We start from the raw sequence: 18815 nt of genomic DNA, 5'->3' as shown, positions 1-18815 counted from the left end.
TTCCAACATCTTTGCAACAGAAAGATGAGTCTCACTATGATTCAGACAGCTTCACCTAGAATTTCTTCAGTTAGTCATAAGTGAGCAAAGAGCTAAGTCTAAGCTCACCACTCAATACAAAATAGTTTAAGATTTGTAACTTCAATAGCCTAGAAACTAACACAGTATTGTAAGGAGATTTGGTGAGCAACTTTCTAGCAAAACAAGTTCTTAATTGCAAAATGACAATTTCTCGAAATGGAAAAGTTTCACTAAGAGGTTTTAGATCCAACACATTTAGGTAGAACAGATGCAAGGTTCCCTGTCTTTCCTCCACTTTATGCTCCAGTTTTCCATGCAGGCTGCTGGGAAGACAGACACTCACAGTCTGCTGTCAGTGCTACACGTACACTGCAAGCCTTCTGCTTTGCAGCGAAATGGTTCCAACTAGAGCTACTAGAGCCTTATGAAGACATGGTCCTCTCTCAAAATACCATATATGCTTCTGACCAGTGGGCTAAACTACTAAGTGGTGATACGCAGGTTGGAGTAGCTAAGATCCATAGCTACTAATTGCAGACATAGTAACAGTATTGGCATTTCATGCCACCCTACTAACACATCCCTCATCTTCTGTGGAGTGTAGCAGATCTCCTGTATATCTACACTATTAGATATCTATATGTGCAGCATACAGATTTGGACTATCGATATGGTTTTGTCTAATGAGTCATGGCATGTTTATTCACAGCCAGGTAGCACCAGTACAGGCTTGGGGCAGACCTGCTGGAGAGCAGCTCTGCGGAGAGGGACCTGGGTGTGCTGGTGGACGACAGGTTGACCATGAGCCAGCAGTGTGCCCTGGCTGCCAAGAAGGCCAGTGGCATCCTGGGGTGCATTAGGAGGAGTGTGGCCAGCAGGTCGAGGGAGGTTCTCCTTCCACTCTACTCTGCCCTAGTGAGGCCCCATCTGGAGTACTGTGTCCAGTTCTGGGCTCCCCAGTTCAAGAAAGATGAGGAGCTACTGGAGAGAGTCCAGCGGAAGGCTACGAGGATGAGGAGGGTATTGGAGCATCTGTCCTATGAGAGAAGGCTGAGGGAGCTGGGCTTGTTCAGCCTGGAGAAGAGAAGGCTGAGAGGGGACCTAATAAATGCTTATAAATATCTCAAGGGTGGGTGTCAGGAAGATGGGGCCAAACTCTTTTCAGTAGTGCCCAGCGACAGGACAAGGGGCAACGGGCACAAACTGAGGCACAGGAAGTTCCGTCTGAACATGAGGAAGAACTTCTTCCCTCTGAGGGTGACAGAGCACAGGCTGCCCAGGAAGGTTGTGGAGTCTCCTTCTCTGGAGATATTCAAGACCTGCCTGTACAAGGTCCTGTGCAGCCTACTGTAGGTGACCCTGCTTCGGCAGGGGGGTTGGACTAGATGACCCACAGAGGTCCCTTCCAACCCCAAACATCCTGTGATTCTGTGATTTTTTATCTTTTAAAAGCAGTGTCATTAACATAAAGGAACAGAACAGAGCTTGTGACAGTGTGCAGCAAAGTAAAGGCACCCGGTAACATGTAGATTTCTCGCCTTTGCAGGGACCTGGGTAATACATTAAACAAAACTTTCTTGAAAATTCCAGGGTCACAGGAATGGTTCACTCACTTTGAAGGAGACTTTTTTGGAGGTTGGTGATTGCAAACAATTTCAGTGAACAGAGGTGTCAAGTCAGCTGCAGATTAGACTAGCAAGTCAGCTCACCTAGTTGACCTACTAGAAATCCTGATGCGTTACAAATTTGTAAGCATCATCCCTCAGAAATGGGGAAAGATCTGGAAAAATACCAATAAACTGCTGATGTTAGCACAGTTTAAGTGGTGCCAGAGCATTTACTTCACTGACCTTCATCTCCTGAACCTCTGCCAGGCAGGGAGGACAAAAATGGAATAGTTTGAACTCTGCCATGAGTAGGTTCAGTGACTTCTCTCTCCATAGACTATGAACTTGGTTCTCACTCTTACAAAAATTATTTTGCCTGGTTAATAGACATCTTGCACGACTTCCGAAGTGGGAAGGGAACAGAAGGAGAATTTGAGATGTGGCTTGTACGGCAGGGAGAGCAAGCTGTTGCTTATCATCTCCTCATTCCCTCCTTTGCATCGGTCCTAATATCAGTACTCATGTGACCCCTTGATGAGCCAGTTCTACTCAGTGAGTCACATTTTCTGCTGGCTTATTGAGCTGAATTCATCACTGAAGTGCCGCAAGAGCACCAGAGCTGGAGCAAGGGAGGCAGTGGAGCTAGGAGGCCACACAAGGAGGAGAGGGAAACAGAATCACCCCTTCTGGCAGCACCAATGGATTAGAGCAGGTCAGCCTGTCTCATCTGATTGCAACCTTACAGAAACACTGTGGTAATACTGTAGCTACTGTAGTAGCTGTGAATTTGAAAATGGGACAGAAGGGCATTTGCAACTGGAAACTGAAGACTGAAGATGTCAGCTTAGCAATCCTGAAAATACCCAGTTGGGGCTTTCAGTGGGAAGGGTCAGGTGAAACAGGTAAGAAAAGAACAAACCCAGCTGGCCTGTTACACAGGTTTACTGAAGCCACAAGTCATCCACTCTGAATCCCATTTCTCTGCCATTCCTCAGTAATCAGGCAAGTGGTGTTTCATGGTATGACTATTGTCGCTTGAGCTTGCTAGAATGGAGCATGCTGCCTTGTACCGTTACAGTGAGGTCTCCCAGCAAATCGTAAAAAAAATAGAAAATGGAAGAGAAAAGAGAGGAGGCTGTGTGCACAGAAGATGCTGTAGCCTGGAGCATCCTACAGTTAGCCAGTATAAGGAGTGCTGGGCTTCACCACGGACTTTCCCCTTAACCAACAGTACAGTGAGCTTGAAACCCAATTTGAGAAAAACTTCCAGTTACTGGTTACCCTCTGGTGACATCTCGTGGATCAGAGGAAGGTATCCCTGCCTGCCGGCAAGCCCTGCAAAGCCTCCAGTGTCCGAACTTGCGGAGTGGAAGTCTCTTGCCCAAGTCTAAGGCGCTTTATAACCTCCTATAAAGTTCAGCTTTTCTTTACTTCTTCCTTCCTTTCCTGCTCTGTAGATAGTGCAAATAAGCACTGTAGCAACAAGCCCCCTACAAAGAACTGAAAATGGAGGTAAGCAGGAAAAAAAGCATATGAGAGTAGAGCACAGTGACCGAGAAAAGAGGAGAGCAGTGAATAAATTTCATGAACTACATTTTCTGTTAGTAAAACAGATTCTAATGTCTAAAGCTGAGTATCAGCAAGTGTTGAGCAATTAGGATTTCATAGCTGAAGTCGGGGAGAACCTATACACTGCTTGCCACAGTGGCAGGAGCAAGCAAATAATCAGCACCACATAATCAGAGCTCATTGTGCCCTGCATATATTAAATAACTAACCCTCCCAGTATGCCTGCGCATCATTCACAGGGGCTGGAACTGAAGACTCAGCTCACACTCAAGTTGTGACAGGAAAAAATTGAAAAGTTAGTAATATTTTGCTAAAAATATTACTTGATTTTGAATAGTTAGTTTTGGAGCCTCCATTTCAAAATACTTCGGCATTCATTATACAAGTTAAATTGATATAAGTTTATTATATACGTTAATTATATAAGTTTAAATTATAGCCTCATAATGTCGGAAAAAATCACTCCTACATAACAAGAAATACAGTCCCTTGTGATCTCTGCAGGCACCTTTAAATTCAGTCCATCCCTCGTGGATGACATTGATGCAGAAAAAAGAAAGATTTCATGAATGTCGGCTATCATGGGGCTATAGCAGGAAGGTATCTGTTTTTCAACAGAACATTAGGAGACTGAAAGCTAGAAATGAGGAGACTATGGAAACAAAGCATACATGGGAAGTCATCAACTCATTAATGGAGCACCCACTGAAACCACAGCGAGCAGCTGCGAGCAACGTCTTTTCACCACGCAGACTATGACTGCGCAGGGCCTGAAGGGGTGCTTGGGCAGTGCCAAACGTTGGGAAGAGAATTCTGTGGAGCTGAACCCATGGGCAACATCCAGCACGGGGCCACAATGCTGACTGCCCACGGTGGGCCAAGCCCTCGACCAGTTCCTGGCACAGGCTCGAGCACACATGCCTCTTCTAACACTAAACAAGAGCCAACCTGTCACAGAAAGCTGCATCAGCTCTCTCCAGAAAATCAGCATTTAGCGTACCGAACTGGACAAAAAAGGGAACGTACGGTATTAAACACGGTTTACTGAACTATAAAACCCAGCAAACAACTAAGCCAATAAAAAAAGCACTCCTTGTCCCTAGGCTAACAGTATTTAAATTGATACTTGGTTCAGCAAAAATACTGCAGCATACTGCAGTTTATAGCCAAAGGGACAGCTGTTCGAGCAAAAACACCAACATGCATATGGCAGCTCACAACATTAGTCAAGCACCAAACAGGCTGCCTGGATTAGTCATTTCCTCACAACAATAACTTAAAAAACAGAAAAGCACCAGCCACTTCGAAGTCACGCCACATCATATGTGACACATTTCATGATATATTAACCTCAAACAACATATGAATTAGCAGTTAATTGCCTATTAAAACTGCTATGGTAATGAGAAATACTTGAACAAACAAAACTATATCTAGCAGTGGACTAACACGCCTTCACCCCTTGGGGTTACCAAAGAAAAACAAGATTGTCCCAGTGTGCGGCACCGAATAATTCTTAACAGTGTTTTGACTTGCATGGTTTTAGACAGCAAAACAAAACTTAGTGCTAAATCAAAAGTACTATAGAACAGACACAGGTAGCTAGGGCTTGGTAAATGTTAGAGAAAATAACAGCAACTGAAGAAGAGCAGTTTGTTTCAAATTTGGAGGCTACCCAAACGCCTAGTAATGCTGACATAATTACTGTTAAAACAGTTGACTTCTAGTTGAGATTGCTAGGTTAAGTATCAGTAAATATTGCCTCTGAAATTTAACTGTCTCAGCAATTCTGCTCCTGCTCCAGAAAATTGGATCAAATCAAACCACTCCCAAATCTGTGGGGAGACACAGTTCCTCTTCAGTCCTTTTTGCTGGATTCTGAAGTGACTTGCACGTAAGTTTCTCAAACAGCAGCTAAACATGAAAGCTGCTGAGCCAAAGTTGATGCACTGATAGTATAGGTCACAGAATAATACAGAATTTTCTTATAATGCTTTTTTCTTTCCTCTTTAAGAACTGAGGGAATCCGTTGAGGAAATACTGCCATTCTTGAAGAAAGAAAATGTTAAATTTTATTACTTAAGCAAGACATCTGCTACAGAAGGAGTTGAGAGCTTTCTTGATAAAGTAGATGCTGCTTCAGATGAGCCTATTCCATTGTCTTGCAGATCAGATGTAACGTAAAACTCTTGCCTTGTGCATTTATACTTCTGGTACTACAAGTAACGTAAATTCACAAAAACTGTATGGAAGGCCACATATTCCTCATGACATTGTGGTTTTTTAATAAGGAAAGAGGATCTGTTACCTCACATTAATTCCTACTCTCATTCATTCCCCCTCAAGAAACAGAAAATTTGCTATCTGTATCTAAAACCAAACACGCAGAATGTAAACTGACTTTAAGCATTAAATCTGGGGGGAGAAACTGAAGTAAAAGCCAATTAAACAAGTTTTATGCCAGTAAGGTCACTAGACATCTGCTATCTCTTACTCCTTGAGATGCTGCTGGCCTAGGTATGTATCTTAGCACCCACCTTACACTCAGTATCTTTGGATCATGAACTCTAAATGCTGGCCATTAAGTTTTTGGGTGTCAGAGTACTAAATATAGGGAGGGCAGCACAAAATACAGCTACTCATGGCCACTGTGCAAAACTGCAGCTGGTATAGGAGCTGCAGCTGGCCCTGCATAAAGAAATCTAGTGTGAAGAGCAATTAACCACAGCAGAAACTGGGTGACAAGGATGAAGATGAAGACAGTGCCTGAAGGCACTCATACCTACAGCTTCATTAGGAAGAGGAGGGCATGCCTCCAGGCTAGCTCATTCTTTCACCCTCTTAGGGCAGGAACTCCGCTGGAAGGGAGGAAGTGCAAATTTGAATCTTATTTGGACTGCAGAAGGCAAATAACTCAGGTGCCTTTCATCCTTGTTAAGGGCTCCAACATCTCTGTTCTTACAGAGTAGGCAAGCACTGCCATCATTTTGTCTTCTAGCATCTGCTTCAGCAAGGAATCAGTTCAACTGAGGGGAAACCAAGAAGAGATTTTCTAGTATGAATTCCATTTTCATCTAGGATGATTCAGAGCTGCGAGGAGATACCTAATTCCAGGAGAGATGCAAGATCTGAGATTAACCTCTGGTTTAGCATTTCCATTCGCTTTGCACAGCATGCTAGATTCTTCAAATCTCATTTCCTCATTCTCTAGGTACTTGTTACGCCTAGGTACCACAGTATTTGGAATTTCGGCACTTAACAGAGGGTAATCACCTAAAAGTTACATGTAGGAAGACATACCCTCACCAAGGCTGAACTCCAGTGTGTTGCGGAGACAGAAGCGGCATGCCTCCCCAAACTCTGGAAATGTCACTTGCATCAGTGAATGAGAGAAAATCTTTCCTTAAGCCCTTCTGAAACCGACTGGTCTTACTATGTTTATTATTCACGTGAAGTTACACACCTTTTTGCTTGAATTTAAACAGGTCTTCCCAAGGCTGCAGTGATTAACCATGAACACATAATGCTAGCTTGTGGTTTGTTTGATACTGGCAGTGTTACCTCAGAAGACATTGTGTATACTGCTCTACCACTCTATCATAGTTCTGCCCTCCTCGTTGGAGTCCATGGATGTATCATGAAAGGTACCGTGCACTTGACTAGTATGAAAGAATGCATTCCTGTGCAGAATTCATGCACAGATGTGATCACAGACACAGTAAGCCTTTCCTTAGCTACCAAAGTTTGAGCTGAAATACTTGGTTATACATGTCTCTGTTACTAGAAACTCCATAAGTCAACACACAGTCTCATTTCTCTGCCGTGTTCATATATGACTTGCACAGATCTTTACCCTGTACAAATTTTATTTCATCATCTGGACAAACACAATATATCCTACCCTACCTGACAGCTCTTTGCACAGTTCTAGGGTAAATAAGTACAGAGTTTATCTACAATAATAGCCTGTAACTGCCTGGTGAGTAGAAATTGAGGTTAAACTGATTATTCAGCATGGATTGTATTTCAGTATGTTTTAGAAAAAGTACTTCCAAAAGCTATATAACCCTAATTCTACAAGTTTTCTACAATGTTGTGCTAAGAAATTCTACACAGTCTTATGATGTAATAAGAGTTGTTCCTTCGCTTGCTTGTTTTACTTCTTTCTACACAAGTGCAACTATTGTTTTACGTGCCAAATTTTCAGCAAGCCAGTTCTGGGATGATTGCAGGAAATATAATGTAACAGGGATACAGTATATTGGGGAAGTGCTTCGGTATCTATGCAGTGTGCCACAGGTAACATTAACTGCCTTTCTTTTTTGACTAACTAAATTACGGGGAATATTGGTTATATTATGCTTAAAATCCAACCATAAGGGGAGGCGGGAAAAAAATCCAACAAAAACCTTCCCTAATGAGGTCTGTAATCTCATTGAATACTAACATGAACATTTTTCAAGGAAAAAAAAAAAAGGGAGCTTTTGGCTTGAATTAATAATTTTTTTGAATAGTGGAACAATGGCAATCCATTAATTGACATTCTGTTAAAATGGACAGAGAAAACACTTACCTTATATGAGCACTCCAGCTGCAAAGTAAAAATGAGGCGTTCTCTAGGAACCAGTGAAGCTGTGCCATTTCGTATTTGGGCAATGTGAGTTTTGTGGGTTTTATAGTTAAGATGTCCTAATCCAAGATAGTTGGGTGATTCCCAGGTGAAAGTGTTCATGTGATTCTTTAAAGATTGCCCCCTCTGAAGATACGCTTAATGTACTGTCCTCAGAGGGTACCTCTTCATAAGCACTTCCCTGCTGAGATTCCTGCAATCATATTTGTTAATCCTTAATTTCAAAAGTATGTTTGCATAAAATGACTTTCACACAGCTAGGCCTAGTGACCAGCAATTGGAATTTAGTTAAAGAACAAAGGTGGAATCAGTCAGTCTCCCTAGCACCATTTGATAACCATGAGCCAGAACAGACAATCAGGTCCACAGTTTCTTTGTAATTTAGGTATGTGTGCAAAATATCAAATGTAGAGAGATGTCATTCTGATGTCAGTTACAAAGATATGAAAGAACTTCACTGAAAATCAGTGGAATTTCTCAGGAATTAGGTACCTAAGCAAGATTCTGCTATGCTTTGTATTATTTCTTCAGGAGTTCTTAGCCCAAAATGAGCCGTTAATAAAATAAAATTTTGTAATAATCAGAAAACTAGGCCTCTGGATTAGGCCAGTAGTCTTCATCAAAATGTGTGTGTGGAGGAGATTTAAAATGAGTTAAAGAAACTGAGCACTTGAAATATATGATTAAGGGTGGTAATAAGTTACACAACAGTCCTGCAGTTCATGGAAAATCCCAATTAGCAAAGCACTCATAATTAGCCAATACTCAACTGGTATAAAAAAAATAGGGGGAAAAGTGAAAAAAACTAGATTATCTCCTTTCATACAGAATGTTTTTTAGGAAAATAAGCTCAAAGAATGAGCTAATGTACTCATTTTTAATATAGTTGTGTTTCTTGATAGCATGCATACGCAAATATGACTGAGTGACAGGGCATACTCTGTAAATTCCTGAATTCAGCCAGTATCTCAAAGATGCATAGGGTTGCCAGCTAAGTATAAATTAGTTCCCAAACGGGGTGAGTTTGGTTATGTTAGCCACATAGAGACATTTAGCTTAACCATTAAAGTGACCTGTTAATCAAAGCCAACAGATTTGTAACAAAAACCGCGCAACATGAATGGCTGAAGCTGAAGTCCACTGAATGATACAGCTAGAGTGACACTTGAGGCTTTCTTACAGATTACTCATTATTGGTGGCTGCTAGATCAAATTTTAAGACAGATACCAACAGCTTAGCTTTAATTAATTAGTATCAGGATTTTTGTTTACTCAGTGCGTAGAACTCAACACCAACAGAGAAAACACTTCGACATAAGCAGAGTTTTTCAGCTTAATATCCAAGTCCACGTACACATATGCATGCTACTTTGAGTGCACAAGTCTCCCAGAAAGTTGGGATGAACGTTTTAAGAATGCAAGAACTTGACCAAAAGGATACGATTACTTAAACTGTCGTGGTGCCAGGAGGGCTTGGTCTGTTATTGTAGATGTAACAGAGAGTCTTTCCCGTGAGAAACTCTCACTTACAAGCAAGATCCACACTGATGTAGGGTGTCATCTGTCTTAGCTAATACCATTTCATTACTGAACTTCCCTATTGTGCTCATAACTTTTGTCTATGCTATCATTTCTTTCCTTTACATATCCACAGAAGAAAACAACTCAATATGTGTCACAGTTTTCTTTCGGATTGTATTTCCAGCTAACTTACGCAGTCATTTCAGAACAAATGAAGAGTCCAGGTATTATAGAAGTCACCTTAAGGGTGAATCATTAAGTCCTTTCTTCCTCCTTTCATTAACTGTGACTAATTAATAGCTAAATAACAAATTTTCTTTGTCTGCCTAAGCAAATGGGGAAGAACGATTGAAAATACTGACTTCAGAACAACAAAAGATGAGGGACAATGGAGCCAAGCAGCATCCTGTCCCCAGGGAATCATTTAAAAATGTTTAAGCTCAGATGTATAAATGCCCAATCAACTGGAGGCTCTCTCATGAGAGACTAAGGTATTGTGTATGGTGTTGTAGAGCATCATCTACAACAAGCAAAGATTTTATAAAAGGTGAGCAGCAAGTCATTTAGACACTATGCAGAATTTCAGTGGATTTCATTCTTCTATTTTAAGCTTGTTTCTACGCTAACACGTTAATGGCAGATCTCAATATTACAGAGGACTATATATTAAGGTATTTCTTCTTTATATTAAATTTAAACATCCATTTCTAGGCTATTCTGCAGAAAAGCAATAATAATCCAGAACTAATGTGACTGAAGACCAAAATAAAATTAAAGTTTTACAGTATTTAAAAATTGTAGCCATTGTACTGTGGTATTTTTTTGGTCTGTTTTGGGAATATGACACTAGAAGACCAATACGCACGTCTTAATGGCCAGGTTTCTCTCTTAAATCACTCCTTGAAAGAGCATTTTGCAATTCGTGTGCTCCTTGCCTATCTTCTACCATCTATTGCATTGCTCTCCTGAAAGACATAGAGCCAACATACTTATTCCAGTCTGTTGCTGATAGAATAGTCTAATTCTTTCAACAAAGTATTTCAAGTTAAGAAGCCAATATATATTTTAAAAGACTCTTTGTGCTTTAAAATGCTATTCAATTATGTAATAAAAGAAAAAGTTAGAGACAACAGCAGGAAGTGGGACAAAAAAGCCTTTCCTTATTTTGCTAAATTTCTCTCAGGCTATTGTTACTCATTAGCACGTTAGACATGTTTATGAATTACAAGTGTCTGATCCAGTTCAGTACTTCCTATTCTTGAGGACAAACACAAACATCTAAGAGAAGGCATAAATGGACTGCAGTCTTCACTATAAGTTTATTACTTTACTGTGTAAACAGAAAGACCTAATAGCACTACTAAAAGTGATATGTAATGCAATAGAATTTTTAGCAGGCTCAACCCTAGACTTACAATGGCAAAAGGAATTTCCACCCAAACACCATTTTAAATCCTGCATTTTGATGAATTCAGGGTAAATTATATTCTTTTGCAGATAGTCACCACAAGGCTTACAGACAAAACAGTTTAACACGGTGCCTGAGTTGCATTCTGGCTTTCTGCGTAGAATTACTTGTTCCTGTCTTCATCCAAATCAAGTTAACTGCTAACTACAGTTAGATATATAGCCTGACTTGCTCAGTAATATATTTTCCTTTTTCACATCAAAATCATGAGCTTAACTGTAATGATGTCTGCACGCATTTTGCTTCAGAATATACTCAATACTTCTAGACTAAAGTTTCCTTCAGAGTTTTCCAGAAGTAGAAGCTTTCACTCAGCAGAAATGTGAATTCATGACTCCTACTTGTTTCTAGAGAAACAATGATCAGGATCACAAAGTCAGACTTGCCATAGGAAACAGACTAAGGGCTGATGTTTGGAGGGAATTCATCCAAAGGTTTGGAAATATTCGTATTTTGGAGATTTATGCATCAACTGAAGGAAACATTTCTTTTAATTACACTGCAAAAACTGGTGCAGTGGGAAGAGTAAACTGCCTGCAGAAGGTAAGAATAACACAAAACCTGGCATTTTGTCCTTCTCGGTGAAGTTTGGTATACTGCCAAAGGCATACACCAAGCCACTTGTATGACAAGCTGGGAAGAACACGGGGCCCAGCTGTGAATTTGTTCAGAGAGAAGGTTCTTCTCAAGTACAGTCGACAGCAGCCCATGCTGTATATCACAGATATCTCTCGCTAGCTCAGGCAAAAGGACATTTAGACTCAGCACATCCAGTTGAAGCAGGATGAATTTGGCTCCTGTTAAAGAGAAAGCTGACTATGTAGTATAACTCTGAAAATATTTTTCAAAGATTGAATATTCATGTGTGTATACATTTTGCAGATTTTCACTAGAAAATCTTACGCTATGAACTGATTAAATATGATGTAGAAAAAGATGAACCTGTCCGAGATGAAAATGGATACTGCATAAGAGTTCCCAAAGGTAAAAACTCCCTTAGAAAATTTTCAGAAAGGTATTTACTTTTAAAAATTACATCTCTTTGCATCGCTGCTGTCTGGAATGATGCTAAGAATTGCCTTTGAGTAAGCCAGATTTTTAAATACAAGTTAGAAAATACGTAACAAATCACAAAGTATTGTAATACAGCTTAATAGAAAGGTAAAGTACAGTAGGGAATGCAGCATCTAATAACTTGTCTAGTTTTAATAATGGACACGCTAACATTTTTGAGTAGAGATCTTGACTTTCAGCAGGATCTATTTAATTCTTCTCAGACTTTGTACTTAACATGCCGCTAAATAAACATTTGCAAAATAGAAAGCAGTTCTCACTTCCAGCAGTGGCTGAAACTTTTTGCCATTGGCAATAGAGAAAGCACACGTGAAAATACTTTTTTTATAATATTTCTTAATATCATTTTTCATAGGAGGGGTTTATATGTTGGCACAGGCAAACCTGTGTTTAAATCAGATATTTGTGATACTTTTTGATTTTGCATTCTGTTACTTGTGTAGTCATTACTGTGAGTGAGGACAGAAGGCCCTTATGCACATAAGGGAACAGGTGGACAGGTTACCAACGGAGTTAAATTCTCCTTGCTGAGGAATATGCCAGTCATGTTAAGAGTATCCACCCCATAGGTATACTCTCCTATGCTGACTCTCTCTACACAGTCTCCAGTTGGGATGAGGAGGGAAGTGCACACATATACTCCATATTTATATAAATGCACCCAATGTTTAAGTTGGAAAATATCTGCAATGTAAGAGAGAAATCCATGAAAAAATGTAAAATCCCAGGCTTGATGGGGACAGACTGTAATTTATTTTGTATAGAGATAAAATTCACCCCAGTGTGTAACATCCATGCAAAGCTCTACATAACATGGGTTTGAGTTTCAGTCTACCTAATCATATAGGTGTTCCTGCTCCCTTAACAAACTAGCCCAGCTCTAGCACATGAAAGACTAAAGAACATACTAAGCAGCCTTTAGGTCTATTTTGCATTCAAAGTAAGCAAGCCGAACCTCAATATTTGGTTCCTAAATCCAGCTGAATCTTTTGGTTGAGGGAGAAGGCTGCACCATGCCAAATGAGTTACATGGAAGTAGCCTGTACCCGTGGTCCCCTTCCAAAGACATGCCTGACGCCATGTGTAAGGTTCCTTTGTAGACACAGCTCCTGTTGAGTCAGATGTTTTGAACTGAGGTTTATGAAGCTGTCTAGAGGAACTAGGTAACTGTTTTCCACTTGCCATACAGGACCTCAGAGATTCTGTTCTGCTGCATTAATACAAGCAGGTGATAAATTGTAGTATCCACTGGCATTTTTGAGGGCTAGTGGATTGAGAGGACAAGGTGAAACTCAGTCTGTACCTCCACAACTGGTTTTAAAAGAATATCATTGTGAAAAAATTCTCAAATAACTCTATAACGTCTGCAAACTTCACTGATGTAATGAAAATAAATTTTCTGGCAATTTACACTGTGCTTTTTAAACAAATGTTTTTCTTCATAGGTAAACCTGGACAACTGATATGCAAAATCACCCAATATGCACCATTTAGTGCCTATGCAGGAGAGAAACAGCAGAGAAGAAGCAATTAAGAGATATCTTCCAGAAAGGTATATATTTTAATAGCGGTGATCTTTTAGTGATCGACAATGATAACTTCATTTATTTCCATGATCGAACTGGAGACACATTCCAGTTAGTTTATTTATTTAAATTTAAATACTTGTCACAAGAGTAAATTCTGACTCATTCTGAAGTCTGAATTCATACCCAGTATTTCCTACTGACTGACAAAGAGGAATTTCTCTGACTTCAGTCAGAAAAAGAGGGGACTCCAATCACCTCCACTGTTGTAATTTATCAGTTGTTGATAGTTACATACAGAGCCTATAAGAGGTTCAGTTCAGGGTGATGAATGAGTGCTATTTTGAACAGTCAGAAACCAGTCACATTCATAGGACAAAAACATTGTGGTTTCACATTTGGTATGATTTTAAACCTCTGAAAGCGTAGACCCTAGGATGGAATCTAAGGTAAGTAATATTTTGAGGTTTTGTTTGTTTAGAGCCCTTTTAAGCACGATTAAAAATGTGTTAAATTCTTCTGAGATTTGAATAATCTGGGATGTGTTGTTGAATTTTGCAGCATGTTTTTCTCTACTTTTGATAACAAGTTCCTTGTTCTAGTGCAAAAGTCCTTTCTGACCTCAAGCTCAGTGCTCAGCCCATTGCAAGGTCAGACATTAGACCACTGGAGATCACCATATGTAATACACATAGAAATCATGACTATTGACTGCTTATTTTCCAGGTGGAAAGGGGAAAATGTTTCTACAACAGAAGTTGCAGATGTTTTAGGACTGATTGACGGCATTCAAGAAGTCATTGTATATGGAGTATCTGTTCCAGGTATGAGTGAAATGCTTGAACTATTTCAGCAGAATAATTTTTTAATACGTAAACAAAATATCAATATACTGAACTGCAGAGTATAGGTAGTCCTACTCCAGCTTGTTCTTTGTAAGCTACATTCGATACATTCCATCATTTAAATGTACACAATATTAATTAGCTAAAAAAACATAGCCAAAGCTTATATTAATATAGTATGACGTGACAAGAATACTAACAGGAGCATGGAAGAACATTTGAGATTAAGCATCTTGGATATAAACCTTGTATCTTTTACAGGAATATAGCTCTGCAATTACTGTAGAGTGGGACAAACAAAACAGACTTGAATTTCTAGAAGAACAAGATCGTGACTTAAGAAATTGATACTTCCCTTTTTCACCTTTCTTTAACAATCTGAAGGAATGCAAGAAGTTCTGATGTGTTCACTGCCTTTTCTCTGATCCTCAAAAATCTGTGAAATCTTTGAACTTTTATTAACTCTTTAATGCTTAGGGCAGCTTTTTTTCTTTCTTTTTTTTATTTTTAATTTGAGGGCACTACTGCTTAAGGCAGATTCTCAGATATATTGGAAGACAACAGAGGGAACAGATAGCTTTAGTCTACATTGTCTCCTGTATTTTGGAGATACCTTCCTGTCCACGTTTCTCACTTACCCAAGATCCACAGGATTCCCATCTAGCTAGGTTGTGATATATGGTTAAAAACGGAGCCCATTCTTAGAGTGTAATGTAGGGATCTGAAATCAAACCAACAAGGTTAGATTTGATTGAAATCCTGAGTATCGCATTGTACAAGTGGTTTGGACTAGGTGGCATAATACTTTGCATGCCCTTAGTCTAAGGAGGAGGAGGAATTTTGGAGCCCCGGTTAACTAACTTAACAGGTAAGTTAACAGGTATAACAGATGTGTACATAATTAAATTAACAAGTATCACAATCACACTTTTGCAGAAAGGCTTCCAGACTACGGTGTATCATAACATGGGTCACATCAGTGACAATTTAGTATTCTGGAATTGAAAGGAATGTTAGAGACGCTGATCTTCCTACATCCACCACTTCCTTCCACCATTCAGCATGTGAGAGATTCTGTTAATGTGATGATCCACTCGCTGTTTCCTCTACTAAAAGTGGAAGACACAAGACTACAAATGCCCAGTGTTTCTGAGGCTAAAATAACAAGGCTGTTTATAAACCAAGATGATCTATCAGAATAGTGAATTTAATTCAAATAAATAAATGTTTTATTAATCATGTATGTCTCTGCTACACATGTTGATGTCAAATTAAAGCCTCTCTCTTTACATCACTCTGGTTTTCAGTTGCTTTGTGGTAGGGATAAACATACGGCTGCCCTAGGACACATTTCAAAAGGGTAACAACATAAATGGTCTAGAGTTCTTTATGTATTTCTCGGATTACACTCTAGGAGATGAGGAAGATAGGCTCTTATTCTCAATGCTCCTGTAAAACCACACAGAAGAGGTGTTAGTACCTAATTATAGATCAACTTTACGGAAGAAAAAATACTGTTCAAACCGGTTCTCACCTTACGTTTGTATAAGAACTGGGTGGACTGCATATTTTTTTTTCCTCCTGTGTTACATGGCACAGAAATATGCATACTTCTGTAATGCACCCAGGGAGTGATAGCATACATCACCTGCAAACTCATTAATTCAACACTCTACATCTTGAATTAAAAAATTGTAATGCCGGGTGTCATCAGTACATAGTGATAAAGGCAAACAGAAACAAGACTCAAAAGAAAATAAAGAACAATTAATCTTAAATTAGCATATGCTTGTGCTCTACTTTTCTTTAAGCGTTAGATGCTGCTTTCCATTTTCACTTCCTCCTGTACACAGTTCTGTGAAAGCATTCAGATGGTTCTAATTTAAAACTTCCTATCAGAATATTACCTATTTCTTCTTGTGTTACCTGTAATCCCAGAAAACAGAAGGAACACCAAAAGGTTTGTGTTTAAATGGCGTCCCATCCCTCAGCCACCAAAAGGGGAGGGAAGAAGCCCTCTTGGTATGTAAATCAAGTAAAAAATCTGAAGTACTTGGATTTTTGCAGCACTTAATCATTCAGATGGTAATAAAAAACGGTAAACTGGGTCTTACTCCTTTCTGCTCTCTGTCTGCATAGATGAGCTTGTCAGCACAGTAAGTACAAGCAGATTTACCATGATTTATTGTAAAGGAAATTAACCCACACAGTTAAATGCTGCTGCAGGCAGACTTCTGCCTCAGAGTACTGAGATCTGGTTTTCCGAAGTCCTTCCAAAGACTTGTCAAAGAAGGATGACTTTCAAAATGTCTGCCATCTAGAATTCTGATGCTAGGCTTTCAAGAGTTTGTGATCTAGCAAGCTGAAGCCTTAAGAAAGACTGATCACTTAGATATCTAAAGGAAAATCTGTTAGTATGTTTTCTAAGGTGGCTTAGAAGGAAGGGCTCACTTATACGAGGGGGGAAAAAAAAGGTTAGCCTGAAGTTCAAAGTTAGATATGAACTACAGTTATTTGCTGTCATTCCTTCAGGTTATGAAGGGAGAACAGGAATGGCATGTATTTGACTAAAGGAAAACTGGGAATTTAATGGAGAAAGTACTTACAGACACGTTAACACTCACCTTCCAAACTACACAAGACCTCGTCTTATAAGGATTAAGGTAAACCAGTGTTCCTAAGCAGCTTTTGTGTGTCCGTCTGGATTGTGTTTTCTCACTTTTCTATGAGGACTATGGACTTACTAGTTATATTAGCAATTCTCCAAAAGGCTTCTTCTGTCTCTCACTTGCTCTCGTCATTACAAATAGGAAAGCAGAACTGTACCCAGACGTTTCAGTTCAGCCTGGAAAAAAAAAAACAAACAAGTTGCATGAGCAACAGGATACCTGGCACATTTTGACATATAAAGCCAGGAAGATCTCTTGGTGGAAAATACATTTCCTGTTGGATTCTTTCAGCACAGTGACACAGCTGCATTCTCAGTTTAGTGCCGCTCTGTCTACGGGCTGTGCTGTGCGAAAGAAAGATCCACACAAATGAAAGCTTGCAAGAGGGCTGTCTTTTGCAAGAGAGGCCTTAGATTTTTATCCGACCAGTGAATAAATAGCCAAATTCTAAACTGAAATTTAACTTCAATTAGGAAAACATTGCAAGAATGTCACTCTCACTGTACTTCTCAAGTTAGCTATTTAAACATTGCTCCTTTGAGAAAGGTTGTGTATTCCCTGAGGTGACTCAGGAGGACTAACACAGAGATACTAGCATGTCTAATTATTTAATCAATCTTTAACCTTTTGAGTTTTACAAACAAAACAGTTGACCAGTCAAGGCAGTGGTTTGTCTTACCATCCCATGTAAAGTACAGTGAGTCTTGCCCAGTCTCCAACTGGCATTTTCTTTGCTCTTCTTTTCAGAGAAAATTTCTGCTGTTTTTTGATCAGAGAACATAATTAAATATGTTTCTGGCTGAAACCCTTGATTCTCTCTAACTAAAAGCTGGAAACTAATGTTTTCCTGCCTTATTTAAATAGAATAGTAAAGTAAGCCTTTCAGTAATGTTCCTGTGGCCCCAGCACTTCTTACATTCAGAGTAATTACTGGCCAACGCATTCCACAGTCCACAGTCTGATGAATGCAGATAGTTTAGACCTCTGTTAGTAACGCTTCAACTTCTGTGCTGTATGGGGTTATTTTTAAACATAATTCCCTTTGAATTTAGGAAATCTAATCTTAATTCCCACAATTACATGCTGACATTGATTCACAGAGATGTAATTTTGTTTTGTAGAGTGCCATTGAACTTACAGCAACTTTTAAATACCGTAAAGTACAACTAGTGGAAAAGGGTTTCAATCCAGCAGTCATCAAAGATCGCCTGTATTTCCTGAATGACAAAGAAAACCTGTATGTACAAATGACCTAGGACACTTATAACTCAGTAAAAAAACATGACTTCAAGTTGTGAGCATGTAAAAAAAAAAATACGTGTTTTATAATATTCAGTTTTTAAAGTATCTGTTATTCTAACCTTGCCAGGAAATCTTATTCATTAATATTAGCAAATATCAGTATCTGAAATAAATTGTGAATGTAAGATTGTTTTAATAAAGCAGAACTTCTCCAGCTCTATTGGTACCTTAGCCTGGCTTCTCCTCTCCTTCGTACTTTGAATCTCACGTACCTTCCTACTGTGTATGGATGTATTGTTAATGCTGTGAATGTCAATATTGTGCACCTAAGCATCTGAAAGCGCGTACAATATAAGACATCTTTATGCAAATACATTTCTATTCATATTAAAAGGTGATCCACTGCATTAGCAAAAATTACATCCCTACATCAAAACACAAGACTCACTAAAAAAGACCATTAATGAAGCTTACAGTTGTCTCGAATTAACTAAAAAAAAAAAGAAAGTCTGTACTGGATGCTTACAATAACTTTTATCCATTGCAGCAGAGGTGCCCTCTTACTTTTTCTGCACCAAATGATACATATACAGAATGAGAACAATTTATAAGAAATTAAGATGTATTTTCCTTCAGGTGCAAA

At 39.2% G+C, this 18815-nt stretch overlaps 1 protein-coding gene across 1 annotated transcript; it reads left to right on the top strand.

Moving 5' to 3' along the window:
• The first annotated feature begins 2421 nt into the window (after positions 1 to 2421).
• Positions 2422 to 18186, top strand: SLC27A2 (solute carrier family 27 member 2). The gene is given in 12 exon segments (XM_075431300.1): positions 2422 to 2530; positions 5212 to 5377; positions 5379 to 5419; positions 6683 to 6832; positions 7363 to 7496; positions 11168 to 11359; positions 11710 to 11800; positions 13336 to 13407; positions 13410 to 13527; positions 14143 to 14240; positions 16794 to 16924; positions 18052 to 18186. Coding segments are annotated over 12 exon segments (1437 nt in total).
• Positions 18187 to 18815: the final 629 nt, after the last annotated feature.

The sequence above is a fragment of the Opisthocomus hoazin genome, chromosome 10 (genome assembly GCF_030867145.1).
Source record: "Opisthocomus hoazin isolate bOpiHoa1 chromosome 10, bOpiHoa1.hap1, whole genome shotgun sequence".
In the NCBI taxonomy this organism is placed as follows: domain Eukaryota; kingdom Metazoa; phylum Chordata; class Aves; order Opisthocomiformes; family Opisthocomidae; genus Opisthocomus; species Opisthocomus hoazin.
The sequence above is the reverse complement of the archived record's forward strand: the minus strand, read 5'-3'. Positions and strand labels throughout refer to the sequence as shown.